The sequence below is a fragment of the Moschus berezovskii genome, chromosome 19 (assembly GCF_049115385.1).
Source record: "Moschus berezovskii isolate FMDL1 chromosome 19, NW_MosBer_1.0, whole genome shotgun sequence".
NCBI classification, from domain to species: Eukaryota; Metazoa; Chordata; class Mammalia; order Artiodactyla; family Moschidae; genus Moschus; species Moschus berezovskii.
In genome coordinates, this window is record NC_142478.1 from 60,181,985 (window position 1) to 60,197,128 (window position 15,144).

Below are 15,144 nucleotides of genomic sequence, written 5' to 3' on the forward strand. Positions count from 1 at the left end.
GAGGCTGAAAGAGCAGAAACAAAGGAAAGAGATAACGAATGCTAATAGAAAGGGAAAGTGAAGAACAGATAAAAAGAAATATTAAAGCACACTTGTGATTTAATTGAAGTTAAGGAAAATGAGAAGGGAATAGTCAAAAAGTTGTTATGAGCCATTTAGTAAAGGGGCTTCCCTGGTGGCTCAGAGATAAAGAATGTGCCTACAAGGCAGGAGACACAGCTTCAATCCCTCAGTTGGAAAGATCCCCTGGAGAAGGAAATGGCAAGCCACTCCAGTACTCTTGCCTGGGAAATCCAATGGACAGAGGATCCTGGCAGACTACAGTCAATAGGGTTACAAAGAGTAGGACATGACTGAAGTGACTGAGCTGCACGCACATTTAGGGAAGAAGCCAAATAGATAGTTGAAAGAATGGGACTGGGATTTAAAATGGTGGCCAGAAGTTTCTATTGACAAAGTGTTACTTGAAACCATTAAGTGGACAGAAATTAGGATAGCAACTTATATTACACAGAGACCTTTGGGCAAATACCTGGAGGAATAACATTGATTTAGAGATCAGATAGAAGAGGAGCTACAGGAGGAATAATGTGGAAAAACAGGAGAGGACAGTTTCAGGGAACCCAAGGGACATTTATAAATAAACAAGGAAGGTAGTTAAATGGGGGAAAAAACCAGAACATCTTAGGTGTAATGGATAAACTTTAGGAGTGTGGTTTTCAGCCTTAATGCCATGTGCAGTATTCTGGTGGGGGAGGGGGCATGATAAAACCAAGAAAGTTTAATTCCTCAAAGTCTTAAAGAGTTTATTTTAAAACATTTATAGAGCTGTGTAACTGCAGATGGAGAGAGTACCCATTTTAAGGAAAATTTTGTAAAAATGCATAAGTATTTAGAGAGAAGAAAGATACTCAGCGTGTGTGTCCCTAGCATTAGAAAAATATTTTCTAGGAGTGAACACCTAGTGCATTTGAAACTAGTCAGGACATGAAGATATTAGTAAATGCCTTATTTAAAAACTACTTTCTCAGAAATTTCGCAACTAGTGTTCATATAACAAGGAATGTTTTAGTTCCTTGAAGCTATAGTCAGACTAGATTAGCAGGACATACATGCAGACATTGTAGTTTTTGACTGGGTGATGGTTAGGTAAAATGTGATGCTGAATTCAGGTAATTAAAGCTACCAATTGATCTAAAGCATTCCACAGCCATAGAATCAGAGGGAATAACAAAATAATGAAAAATTAGTTTATAAGTATAGATGTCAGAAGAGATTGGGATATCCTCTACAGGAGAAATGTGCAAATAGGTGTCAGTGCCTTTTTTTTATAGTATTTTCCCCCTGTAGGAATTTCATCTCCAAAGCCAGTCAGTTCAGTTCAGTCGCTCAGTCGTGTCCAACTCTTTGCGACCCCATGAATTACAGCACGCCAGGCCTTCCTGTCCATCACCAACTCCCGGAGTTCACGCAAACTCATGTCCATAGAGTCGGTGATGCCATCCAGCTATCTCATTCTCTGTTGTCCCCTTCTCCTCCCGCCCTCAATCCTTCCCAGCATCAGAGTCTTTTCCAGTGAGTCAACTCGTCGCATGAGGTGGCCAAAGTATTGGAGTTTCAGCTTTAGCATCTGTCCTTCCAATGAACACCCAGGATTGATCTCCTTTAGAATGGACTGGTTGGATCTCCTTGCAATCCAAGGGACTCTCAAGAGTCTTCTCCAGCACCACAGTCCCAAAGCTAGTCAGGCATCCCCAAATTATTTCAGTATACATTAATTTTAAATTATTATATTCTTTGACCCAGTAGTTCTACTTCTAGAAATACATTCCAAAAAAATCCCAAAATGTAAATTGACAATAAGACAAAGGTCTTCAAAGCACAGTAACTTTTAGTATTTGAACAAAGGATTGAATACAGCCTTGATTTCAAATGGTGGAGAAACAGTTGTGAATGAATTGTGGGTCTTCCATAAGATAAACATTGAACAGTTTTTAAATGATCTTTGTGAATAGTTTGCCATGTTTGATAACATGACAAAATGCTAATAATCTAGAGTTAGATAAAAGAGGTTGACTGGTGGAATCATGTATATAATGTGATCTCAGAGGAATAACAAAATAAATATGTGCATGAAGAAAACAAAATAAATATGTTCATGAAGAAAACAATCCCAAATTGTTAATTAAGTTTTATCCTAGGTAGGATTGTGGATTTTTTTTTCATAATGGTGCGTATTTCCCACACTACATTGGGCATGTACTTCTTTAATAGATAATAAAGAATTATCACTGTCCCCCAAATCTGAGAGATGAGTTGTGGAGAGATTAGGAAAGGGAAAATAGATGAGTCAATATAAATCAGCATGCCTATCATGCAATTCAAAGTATAAACTTTAGTGACAAGAGAATCAGTAGCATCACCATATGCTGTCAGTTTAGTCTTGTCTACTGGTAGCCTCTATTGAGTTTCCTTAGACTCAGACAGACCAGTGGAAGCCTTACTGTAGATTCTGAAATCTAATGACTCGTTTGTCTCCCTGGTGTGTTTATGCCAGAGTAGCCTGTGTCTTTGTTGCGAAAATTTCACCTTTTACATTTGTCATCCACAAACTGATTAAGATAAAATTTTAACTTTGTAATATTATATTTGTAAATACTTAAAACTGTCATGTTATCAGTTACTGCTTCTTGAATTTTACCCCTGTAATTACATATTTTATTCTTCTTTTTCCATAGGTGCACCATAAATACAAAAGACTGAAGTTATAAAAGAGAAAAAAAAAAGATTGCTGCTATAATGACTCTGAACAATACAGTATATTTTGTGCCATATATGAAAAGGTATTGTCTATAGATTTATGACTTAGCTTTCTCCTACAAAATGGGAGCAAGTGGTATTTTCTGGGTTTTCTACAGTGAACTTTTATTATATTTATACAAAAAATTAAGAGAAATTAATAAAATTTGGATAAAATATTCTTCTATAAAAATTTTTTAGTTTCAAATTATTTCCTTATGAAAGTAAAAGTTGCTTAGTCGTGTCTGACTCTTTGCTATCCCATGTATTATACAGTCCATGGAATTCTCCAGGCCAGAATACTGTCCATAACAGCTAGAAGCCATTCCCTTCTCCAGGGGATCTTCCTAACCCATTTTCATTATTTTCGATGATGGCATAAAATATGGATAATTACCTGGCTAAAGTTATTTTATTCCTATTATTGTTATTTGCAGAAATATATATTGCTTTTTTTGTTGTATATATATTGCTTTTGCTTCATAATTCGACTTTGAAATAACAAATTTTTTTCGTGTTAAAGTAACAAGCTTTGCAAAGCATTTAGAAAGTACAAATAAGCAAAAAGAAGAAAATAAAAAATAACCTGAAATTCCAACTCCTACCTCAGCTAAAATGCAAGCCTGCAAAGAAATTCAAATTTGTAGGTGAAAGAAGCCTTGTTTCCCGTCTTCACTGTTGCATGTCTCTTATACTGTACCTTATTTATTGTTGTTCTTGTTTAGTCAATAAGTTGTGTCTGAGTCTTTTGCAACCTCTGTCTTTTGGACCCCTGGCTCCTCTGTCCTTGGGATTTCCCAGGCAAGAATACTGGAGTGGGTTACCATTTCCTTCTGCAGGGTATCTTCCTGACCTAGGGATCGAACCCATGTCACCTGCATAGGCAGGCAGATTCTTTACCACTGAGCCACATAGGAAGCCCACTCTACCTTATACCTTGCCTCATTTACTAAAATAGATCAAAGCGAAACAAGTAGAAACTGCCTTGTAGAAGGATAACACTTGGTCAGAGAATTCCCCAGGAATGTATAAAGATGATTGTTTCCTTATGCTATCACCATAAAATGTATCTTTTCTTTATTACTTTATCAATTTGGTGGGTAAAATGAGGTTTTTTGTTATTTTACTTTATACTTCTTTGATTACTATTGAAATTATATATGTTTCATATCATTAATAGACACTTTTTTTTCTTAATTTCCTGTTTATGTCCTTTGAGTGTGTGGGTTGGTATGTGTATGTATTTATATGTTTACTTATCTGATGTTAAGAATAAGTAACTGGGGCTTATTTTGTAAGAACAATCTCTACTTGCTATTCAATTTTATTTATTTCAAATTTTTAAAGCAATAATTATTGACATACCGTAATCTGAACATATTAAGTCACAATGTTTTAACATGTGTGTGTGTATATGTGTATCCATCATCATAATGAAGATAGTAAACATATTCATCACTCCCAAAAGCTTCTCATATCATTTTTCAATACCTTCCTCATACCTCTTCTCACCCTAGCCCTGTCCCCAGGCTACTACTGATGTGCTGTCACTCTAGGTTAGTTTGCATTTTCCTGAATTTTATGTAAATGAAATCATAAAATATATTCTCTGTTTTTGTTCTGACTTCTTTCACTCAGCATAATTATTTTGAGAATTATCCATGTTGTAGCATGTATCGATAGTTCGTTTTATTTCTGAGGTACATTCCATTGTCTGAAAGTCCCATAGATTTTTTATCCATTTATCTGTTGATGGATATTTGGGTTGTTTCCAGTTTTAACTATTAAAAACAAAACTGTTGTTAACTTTTGTGTGCTGTGCTTCTTAAGGACATTTGCTTTCATTTTTCTTGGGTAAATACCTAGGAGTGGAATAATTACGTCATATGGTAGATGTATGTTCAGTTTTTAAGAAACTGCCAAATAGTTTTCCAAAGTATTTCTACCACTTTTACATCCCGCCAGCAGCATCTGAGAGAGATAGTTACCTCAAATCCTTACCATCACCTGATATAGTCTGTCTTTTTCATGTCAGTCTTTCTAATAGATTTGTAGTAGTATCTTATTGTGGTCTTAATTTGTCCCTCCCTAATCAATAATGATATTAAGCATCTTTTTTTTCCCCTTAGCTGCCATCCATTTATCTTTCTTGGTGAAGTGTGTGTTCTAGTCTTTTTCTCATTTTTATCTCTTCAAATATTTTCTTAGGTCCTTTCTCTCTCTTTTCTCCTTCTGGGACCCCTATAATGCAAATGTTGGTGTGTTTAATGTTGTCCCGGAGGTCTCTTAGGCTGTCTTCATTTCTTTTCATACTTTTTTCTGTATTTTGTTCTGTGGCAGTGATTTCCACCATTCTGTCCTCCAGGTCACTTATCCGTTCTTCTGCCTCAGTTATTCTGCTGTCGATTCCTTCTAGTGTATTATTCATCTGTTTGTTTGTTCTTTAGTTCTTATAGGTCTTTGGCAGACATTTCTTGCATCTTCTCCACTGTTTTCCCAAGATCCTGGATCATCTTTATTATCATTATTCTGAATTCTTTTTTGGAAGCTTGCCTATCTCCACTTCATTTAGTTGTTTTTCTGGGGTTTTATCTTGTCCCTTCATCTGGGATGTAACTTTCTGCTTTTTTCATCGTGATTAACTTTCAGTAATATGGTTTTTGTTTTAGCCGCTGTGGGACTGTGATTCTTCTTGCTTCTTGTCTGTGCTCTAATAGATGAGGCTAAGAGGCTTGTATAAGCTTCCTAGTGGCCAGAACTGGTGATGGGGAAAACTGGGTCTTGCTCTAGTAGGCAGGGCTTGGCTCAGTAATGCTTTAATCTAATTATCTGCTGATGGTGAGGTTGCACTCCCTCCTGTTAATTGTTTGGTGTGAGGCGACCCAGCCCTGGGGTCTACAGACTCTATGGCAGGATTAATGGCTAACTCCAAGAGGGTTTACACCAAGGGGGACCTTCCCAGCCTCATGCCGCCAGTGCCCCTGTCTCTGTGGTAAGCCCCTGTTGATCCACACCTCCACAGGAGACCCTCCAACACTAGCATGTAGTTATGGTTCAGCCACCTGTGGGGTCACTGCTCCTTTCCTCTGGGTCTTAATATGTGCAAAATTTTGTTTGTGCCCTCCAAGACTGGAGTCTCTGTTTTCCCCAGTCCTATAGAAGTCCTATAATCAAATCCTGCTGGCAAGATTCCCTAGGGATTCCCGGTTCCTTTGTTGAATCCTCATGCTGGGAAGCCTAAAGTGGGGTTCACAACAGTGGGATAACTTCTTTGGTGTTATTGTTCTCCAGTTTGTGGGTCACCTACCCAGCAGGTATAGGATTTGATTTTATTGTGATTGCACACCCCCCCCCTTACCGTCTTGCTGCAGCTGCTTCTTTGTCTTTGGATGAGGGGTATCATTTTTTTGGTGGGTTTCAGCATCCTCCTGTCAATGGTTGTTCAACAGGTAGTTGCAATTTTGGTATTCTCACAGGAGGAGATGAGCGCACATCCTTCTACTCTGCCATCTTGAACTGGAAGTCTCTCACCCCTTTTTCTCATTTCTAAAATTGGGTTGTTCATGTTTTGAGGATTCTTTATATTTTCTGAATGCATATCCATCGTGAGATATATGTTTCTCAAAGACCTTCTTGTAGACTGTGGCTTCATTCTGTTAACCAGGTCTTTCAAAAAGAATGTGTTTTTAATCAAATTTAATCTTTTTTTCCTTTATGGATTGTGCTTTTATTTTTTAGGCTTTTTTTAAGATTGATTGATTTAGTTATTGTTATTATTTTTTTGTCTGTGGTGAGTCTTCATTACTGCATGCAGGCTTTGATACTGGAAAAGACACTGATACAGGGAAAAAAGTTGAAAATGTTAGTCACTCAGTCCTGTCTGACTCTTTGTGACCCCATGGACTGTATGAAGGCAAAAGGAGGAGGAGGTGGCAGAGGATGAAATGGTTAGATAGCATCTCCAAATTTGAGCAAACTCCAGGAGCTAGGGAAGGACAGGGAAGCCTGGCAGGCTGCAGTCCGTGGAAGTTGCAATGAGTCAGACACTACTTAGTGACTGAACAGCAACAACAGAAACAGTTTTATCCAAAATTTAGATTATATTGTAAACTGAAGTTAAACTAATTTGTTTTTTAAATGAGTACTTATTACCCACTTCGAAATCAATGCTTATTGTTTTTTGCATTTGTCCAAGTAACCTTCCCAGTATAGAAACTTAAATACCACTGCTGATGCTCTAAGTGCAACAGATCACACCTAAATGAATATACTTCAAAAGCAGAATTATTGTATGAAAAGGTGGCAGCTGAATTGTAATATATTTTAACACTTATGTTTTTCTCACCAAACTTTTCCCTCTGAATCTACATAGTACCAACCACCACCTACCCCAAATTAGATAGCAGTCTACAAACTCCAAAGCACATTGCATGTTTTACCTCTATTGTCAGTCATGTATCTGGGATAAATATGTAGTCTTTCCATAGAAAAAGCTTTCATCATGGAAGTCAAGGAAGATCCAGCTGGTATGCTGGCTAAGTGACATTTTCCAGTTGCCTATTGCATTTGTCATTAACTAGAGAATGTATCTATGTATCTAATGGTCAGGAAGGATATATATACTTCACCTTGCAGTCTTACAGACTGTTTGAATAACCCATATATAGTAGGTCCTTGTTGATTATCCATTTTTAGGTATAGCAGTGTGTACATGTCAGTTCCCAACTCCCGAACTATCCCTTCCCTGCACCCTTCCCCTCTGGTAACCACAAGTTCCTTTTCTATGTCAGTGAGTCTGTTTCTGTTCTGTAAGTAGGTTCATTTATATCATTTCTTTTTAGATTCCGCTTATAAGCGGTATCATATGATATTTCCCTTTATCTGTCTGACTTACTTCACTCAGTATGACAATCTTCAGGTCTGTCCGCATTGTCTCAAATGTCATTATCTGTTTCTTTTTAATGGCTGAGTAATATTCCATTGTATATATGTACCACATCTTCTTCTTACATTCCTCTCTGTAAGCACATTTAAGTTACTTCCCTATCTTGGCTGTTGTAAACAATGCTCCAGTGAAAGCTGAAGTGTATGTATCCTTTTGGACCATGTATTTCTCTGGTTATATGCCCTGTGGGATTACAGGGTCATCTGGTAGTTCTATTTTTAGTATTTTAAGGAGCCTGCATACTGTTCTCCATAGTGGCTGTACAAATTGACATTTCCACCCTCTCCATCTTTTATTGTTTGTGAATTTTTTGATGATAGCCCTTTGGACTGGTGTGAGGTGATATCTTATGGTAGTTTTGATTTGCATTTCAGATATAACTTTCATACCATACAATTCACCCATTTAAAGAGTACATTTCAGTAGTTTTTCATATATGAACAATTTTACAACCATCACCACAATGAATTTCAGAACATTTCATTATACTAAAAAGAAAGCCTGTACCCTTCAGCTGTCAACCCAACTCTTTCACCTCCTTGCCCTAGGCAACCAAAAATCTACTTCCTGTCTCTATAAATTTACTTATGATGGATGTATTATATAAATGGACTCATACAATACATAGTCTTTTGTGACTAGATTCCTTCACTTAGTGTAATGTTTCATCTGTGTTGTGGTGTGTTATCAGTACTGCATTCCTTTTTATCCCAGAATAATATTCCATGGTATTGATACACCTTATTTTGTTTCACCAAGTGGACATTTGGTTTGTTGCTGAATAATGCTGCTATCAATATCCATCCAAGTTTTTGTATGGACATGTGTTTTTATTTCCCTTGGATCTATACCAAGGAGTGAGAATTTCTGGATCAAGTGATAACTCTTATGTTTAAGTTTTTGATGAGCTCCCAATCTCTTTCCCAAGATGACTGTACCATTTTACATTTCCACCAGCAGTTTTGGAAGGTCTGAATTTCCCCACATCCTTACCAATATTTATTATTATCCTTTTTGATAATAGCCATCCTAGTGGATATGAAACTAATGTCTCATGTGTTTTTAATTTTTATTTGTCTTATGACTAGTGGTGTAGAGCTTCTTTTCATGTTTTAACGGCCACTTATATGTCTTTGGAGAAATATCTACTCAGATCCATTGCCCATTTTTCTTTTGGATTACCTGTCTTTTTATTATAATTTATAAGACCAAGATGTTTTTTAATATGAATTTTTAATTGCCACCAAACAAAATGTATAATTTAATGTCAAACCTTATTTTCCTACAGGTACTGAAATTTTACACCCTCCCCCCCAAATATTTGTCAATGAGAGAGAAAGCTGATTGGGATTTCAAAAGCAAACTGCTTGCACATATTGGTCATCATGAGGAAAGGCATGCCACGAGACCCAGAAATTGCTGATCTGTTCTATAAAGATGATCCTGAAGAACTTTTTATTGGTTTACATGAAATTGGACATGGAAGTTTTGGAGCAGTTTATTTTGTAAGTGATTAAAAATTGTTTGGATCAAATTATGAAAGTTTGATTTCTATACATTCCAACTATTGTAAAATGCACGTTTTTAATGTTTATTCTACAAATTAAATGATGTCTACAGTCCAGGCAAATAGTCTTTGCTGAAAAGCCAGTCCTAGAATTCTAGGTATTATTCAAGTCAGTGGTATCTATATCAAATGACTCTGCTCTCAAAGTGAGGCAAAAACATTATAAGCTTGAATTTGAACCCTGTGCATTTCCCTTACATGCCATGTTCTTTTCTGCCTCAGGGCATTTATATATGCTATTCCTCCTACCAAGAATTCTACACGTTGTTTCCCCATTCCTGTCTAACTCTCGTTTTTCCTACAGATATCAGCTTAGGTGTTAAATCCACAAGAGAGCCATTTCTGTTCAGTCCTCCATCACTGAATTAAGACTTCGTTTATGATTTAATAGCCCCCTGTGCTTATACTTTGTTGCATTTGTCACAGTTATAATTGTATAATTATGTGTAAAATTTCATCTATGTCTCACTAAATAATAAGCTCCGTAAGGACAAGAGTTATATCTACTTGTTCATTGCTATATCCCCAGTAGCTAGTAGAATGTCTAAGTAGTAGGATGTAAATGACATCAGGAAATGATGGATAGATGGGTGGATGGCCAAATGGGCAAACACTTAGATGGACTGACAGATTTTTAGTAGCAATCATGTTAACCCAGTATCTTAGGTTAAGGGGTACATGACCTAGCTCCATAGAGTCAATTTGAATTCCAAGAATTTATCTTCTGATGAAAAGAGTGAGAAATGATCAGCTAAGTTTTAACATACCTCATTCACCTAAAGTTCATTTCATAAAAAATATACTTCTTTATTTCAATAACTGTAGAAGTTTGCATCATCAAATTAACACATACTTCCTTAAGAGTACTAGTTCATTAAAGCAAGTAATATTTAAGTATGACTTATTACCTATTTCTCTTCCAAACCTGTTATCACATACTTTTTTTTTCTTAAACAGTATTTGACTTTTTTTTAAGTGGTCCTTTATGTCCTTCCATCTAGATAGGGCTTATCTTTAGTTGTCCTTCCAAACATGATTATATTAATTGTATCTTGAGCTCATCCTTTTGTTTCTAGCCAAATCTTAAGCCCTAGTTTTCTCTGAATGCTCTCTCATTCCTTCATGTCTATACTCAACACTACGACCACTCCTCTTCCCTCCTCTTCCCCATGTAATACTTGGCTCCTACTCAAGTACATTTTATCATTAAGTGCTACCCTACCTTCCAGGGCTGAAGAGGGTGCTAATTTTCTAGTTGTACACCCATGTTAATCTTTGAGGTTAGAGTAGTATTTACAGGGCAATCAAAGTCCTATCTTTCTCATTCACTGAGACACAGTTTTTAAAAAGGATTCTTAAAATTACAATTATATTATATATACAGAGTGTACATGATACATACACACATATATTTTAATATATAATTTAAAGAATAATTAAAAGGTAAATCCCTTTATAACCACCAGCCATGCTGAGAAATAAAATATTGCCAGCACCCAAAAGCCACTTTTTGGTTAGAAGAATCCACTGCTGAATTTTGTTATGATGACTTCCTTGTCTTTATATATAACCCACTTCTCCACCCCCTAATAATGTAATTTGGTTTTGCCTCATTTTGAACTATTGAACTATGAAAGCATTCTGTATACATTTGGTTGTGACCTGTTTGTTTTGCTTAGAGATACTTTCTTCAGTCAGTCATCTTTCTTACTGTCCTTCTATTACTTTATGACTAATCTCATTATCTCAGAATCTCTTGGTTAAAGAAAGAGAGTGGTTCCAATCTCTGACTCTTCAGTTTTAAAAAGCAGCCAGACCATTCTCAAAGTTCTCTTTTAGAATAAATACAATAAACCAAGAATGCTTTGAAACTTACTAACAGGCTGTTTGTGTTAGGGGTTAAATGAGACCTACTTTGCTGTAGAAAACCCAGTGCTTTTTGGACTAAATCCTGTCTGATTAGCTAGAGTACACTAGTTCCCTCTTATCCACAGTTTCAGCTATCAGTGGTCACCCTCAGTCCAAAAATACTAAATGGAAAAATCCAGAAATAAGCAATTCTTGAGTTTTAAATTGCAAGATGTTCTGAGTAACATGATGTATTGAAAAATGTGTTATTTGTTGATAATGATAGACTATTGAAATCACAATAAACTGTGGAACATTCTGAAAGAGATGGGAATCCCAGACCACCTGACCTGCCTCTTGAGAAACCTGTATGCAGGTCAGGAAGCAACAGTTAGAACCGGTCATGGAACAACAGACTGGTTCCAAATAGGAAAAGGTGTACGTCAAGGTTGTATATTGTCACCTTGCTTATTTAACTTATATGCAGAGTACATCATGAGGAACGCTGGGCTGGAAGAAGCACAAGCTGGAATCAAGATTGCTGGGAGAAATATCAATAACCTCAGATATGCAGATGACACTACCCTTATGGCAGAAAGTGAAAAGGAACTCAAAAGCCTCTTGATGAAAGTGAAAGAGGAGAGTGAAAAGGTTGGCTTGAAGCTCAACATTCAGAAAACAAAGATCATGGCATCTGGTCCCATCACTTCATGGGAAATAGATGGAAAAACAGTGGAAACAGTGTCAGACTTTGTTTTTTTGGGCTCCAAAATCACTGCAGATGCTGATTGCAGCCATGAAATTAAAAGACGCTTGCTCCTTGGAAGGAAAGTTATGACCAACCTTGATAGTATATTAAAAAGCAGAGACATTACTTTGCCGACCAAGGTCCGTCTAGTCAAGGCAATGGTTTTTCCCGTGGTCATGTATGGATGTGAGAGTTGGACTGTGAAGAAAGCTGATCGCCGAAGAATCGATGCTTTTGAACTGTGGTGTTGGAGAAGACTCTTGAGAGTCCCTTATACTGCAAGGAGATCCAACCAGTCTATTCTAAAGGAGATCAATCCTGGATGTTCATTGGAGGGACTGATGCTAAAGCTGAAACTCCAATACTTTGGCCACCTCATGCGACGGGTTGACTCACTGGAAAAGACTCTGATGCTGGGAAAGGTTGGGGGCGGGAGGAGAAGGGGACGACGGAGAATGAGATGGCTGGATGGCATCACCGACTCTGTGGACATGAGTTTGAGTGTACTCCGGGAGTTGGTGATGGACAGGGAGGCCTGGCGTGCTGTGATTCATGGGGTCGCGGAGAGTCGGACACGACTGAGCGACTGAACTGAACTGAACTGATTGAAATCACAAATACCTGGATGACTTTGATACTGAAATGTAATCATTAACTATATATTGCCTGTATACAAAAGTGTATAGTGCAGCCCCATATAAACCCGTAAGGCACATTAAAAAAAAAACAAATTAAAGGGAAATTAACTGATACTTTTCTATAAAACTTAAAAAAGCTTTAACCTTTTATCTACAGTGGTCTCATAGGCAGAAAATGGATTTTCTCCTGTGCCAGTCCGTGTTGCTCCTCCCTATTAATAGATTCTTCCTCTTGTCATTCATACCATTATAACCGAGAAGACTATTATCTCTTACAACTGCTGTAACCTCCAAACTGATCTCTGTGCATCCATTCTGGTCTCTCTCCAGTCTTTCAGCCACACCTCAGAGAGCTTGGGGGTTGTTGGGGAGCAGAGACATGTTAATATGACCACATCACCTTTTCTCTGTAAAGTCTTCAGGGGGTCTCCTCCTCTGTCCTTAGGTTAAGTTCAAATTCCTTACTGCATTCAGCCTCTAAGGTCCTTTATGAGGTGATCACTCTATACCTGACCTATTTTCGTTGTTCAGTCACTAAGTTGTGTCCAACTCTTTTGTGACCCCATGAGCTGAGGCATGACAGACTCCTCTCCTCCACTATCTCCAGGAGTTTGCTCAAATTCATGTTCATTGAGTCAGTGATGCTATCTAACTGTCTCATCCTCTGCCGCCCTCTTCTCTTCTTGCCTTAAGTCTTTCCCAGCATCAAGGTCTTTTCCAGTTAGTTGGTCTTCCAATCAGGTGGCCAAAGTATTGGAGCTTCAGCATCAGTCCTTGCAATGAATATTCAGAGTTGATTTCCTTCAGGATTCACTGGTTTGCTCTATATTCCCTCTTATTCTCATTGCTCTAGTTAATACATAAAAGTTTTCTTTTAATCATCCATCATAGGATCTATACTAATTATGATTTTATTTTTGTTGCTGTCTGTGCTACTAGAAGAGAGATAGGTACTTGGCATACTTACTCAAAATTCTATACCTAACATTTAGCCCAATACCTGCCAAATTTTGAACACCTAATAAATACTTGAATTATGAAGAACTCAGAGAATTTGGCACTGCTTATTAGTGCTTTTCTAGTGTCAGAGTTATATTAGCAAGCTGTAAGACGCTTACTCCTTGGAAGGAAAGTTATGACCAACCTAGATAGCATGTTAAAAAGCAGAGACATTACTTTGCCAACCAAGGTCCGTCTAGTCAAGGCTGTGGTTTTTCCCGTGGTCATGTATGGATGTGAGAGTTGGACTGTGAAGAAAGCTGATCACCGAAGAATTGATGCTTTTGAACTGTGGTGCTAGAGAAGACTCTTGAGAGTCCCTTGGACTGCAAGGAGATCCAACTAGTCCATTCTAAAGGAGATCAATCCTGGGTGTTCATTGGAAGGACTGATGCTGAAGCTGAAACTCCAATACTTTGGCCACCTCATGCGACGAGTTGACTCACTGGAAAAGACTCTGATGCTGGGAAGGATTGAGGGCGGGAGGAGAAGGGGACAACAGAGAATGAGATAGCTGGATGGCATCACCGACTCTATGGACATGAGTTTGAGTGAACTCTGGGAGTTGGTGATGGACAGGGAGGCCTGGCGTGCTATGATTCACGGGGTCGCAAAGAGTCGGACACGACTGAGCGACTGAACTGAAAGACCAGAGTCTAGCAACCAACATTTTCAAAATTTTTATACCTCAGCACTATAATTCTATTAGGTTTTTTGTAGTATATAACTTTTACACAGAATGATGCCAGGGAATATGTTAAAAGTGAATTGTATGCTGGCACTGCTCTTGTAGAATCAATCAGTTAAGAATATATATTATTTTCAGAGAAAATTGAAACTATTGATGAAATATCTCTGTGTATTTGGATTTACATAAGTAATTTAGAATTTAGCAGCAGTAAAAATGAAATAATGAAAAACTCTATATTAAAGGAAAATAAAAAGGGCAGAACGTGTTCATTTTTGTATTCACTTAAAGACAGTTATAAAGTTTCTAGGGTTCTAGTGTTGCCTTGTTGAATTCAGCATACCATCCAAGATCTACCTAAAGCAAATAATTTGGTTTTGTTTTTCTGGGTATAAATACCTTTTAGTTTTAGCTGAGGCTTAATAACTAGGGCAAAAGGAAAAGCTTATGTTTTAATTCTTATGTTTCTCCATAAACTAGCAAAGAGTTGACAATAGTCTAAATGTCGCTGGAAATGGTTATGAAAATATTAGGTGCACATAAGTAGTAAGTTCTCAATAAATATATTTTGAATCAGTGATCTTGTTGAACATTACTGAGACCATTGAGACAATTGGAAGTAATAATGAATATAAGTTTCAAGAATAAAACTTGCAATGTTTAGAAGTTGTAATCATTCACATTTCATGCAAAGATGGGCTCAACAAAGGACAGAAATGGTAGCAGAAGATATTAAGAAGAGGTGGCAAGAATACACAGAAGAACTGTACAAAAAAGATCTTCACGACCCAGATAATCACGAAGGTACGATCAGTCACACTCACTTAGAGCCGGACATCTTAGGTGGCCTTTGGAAGCATCACTATGAAAAAAGCTAGTGGAAGTGATGGAGTTCCAGTTGAGCTATTTCAA

At 37.3% G+C, this 15,144-nt stretch overlaps 1 protein-coding gene across 3 annotated transcripts in view; it reads left to right on the forward strand.

Annotated features, from left to right (window-relative positions):
• TAOK3 (TAO kinase 3) overlaps window positions 1-15,144 on the forward strand; it is a 195,599-nt gene that overhangs the window by 97,811 nt on the left and 82,644 nt on the right. For all 3 annotated transcript variants that reach the window (XM_055405631.2, XM_055405630.2, XM_055405632.2), the window contains exons 2-3: window positions 2,739-2,843; window positions 9,033-9,249. In XM_055405631.2, the coding sequence (XP_055261606.1) occupies window positions 9,130-9,249 (120 nt within the window). In that variant the 5' untranslated portion in view covers window positions 2,739-2,843; window positions 9,033-9,129. The remainder of the gene's footprint in view (window positions 1-2,738; window positions 2,844-9,032; window positions 9,250-15,144) is intronic.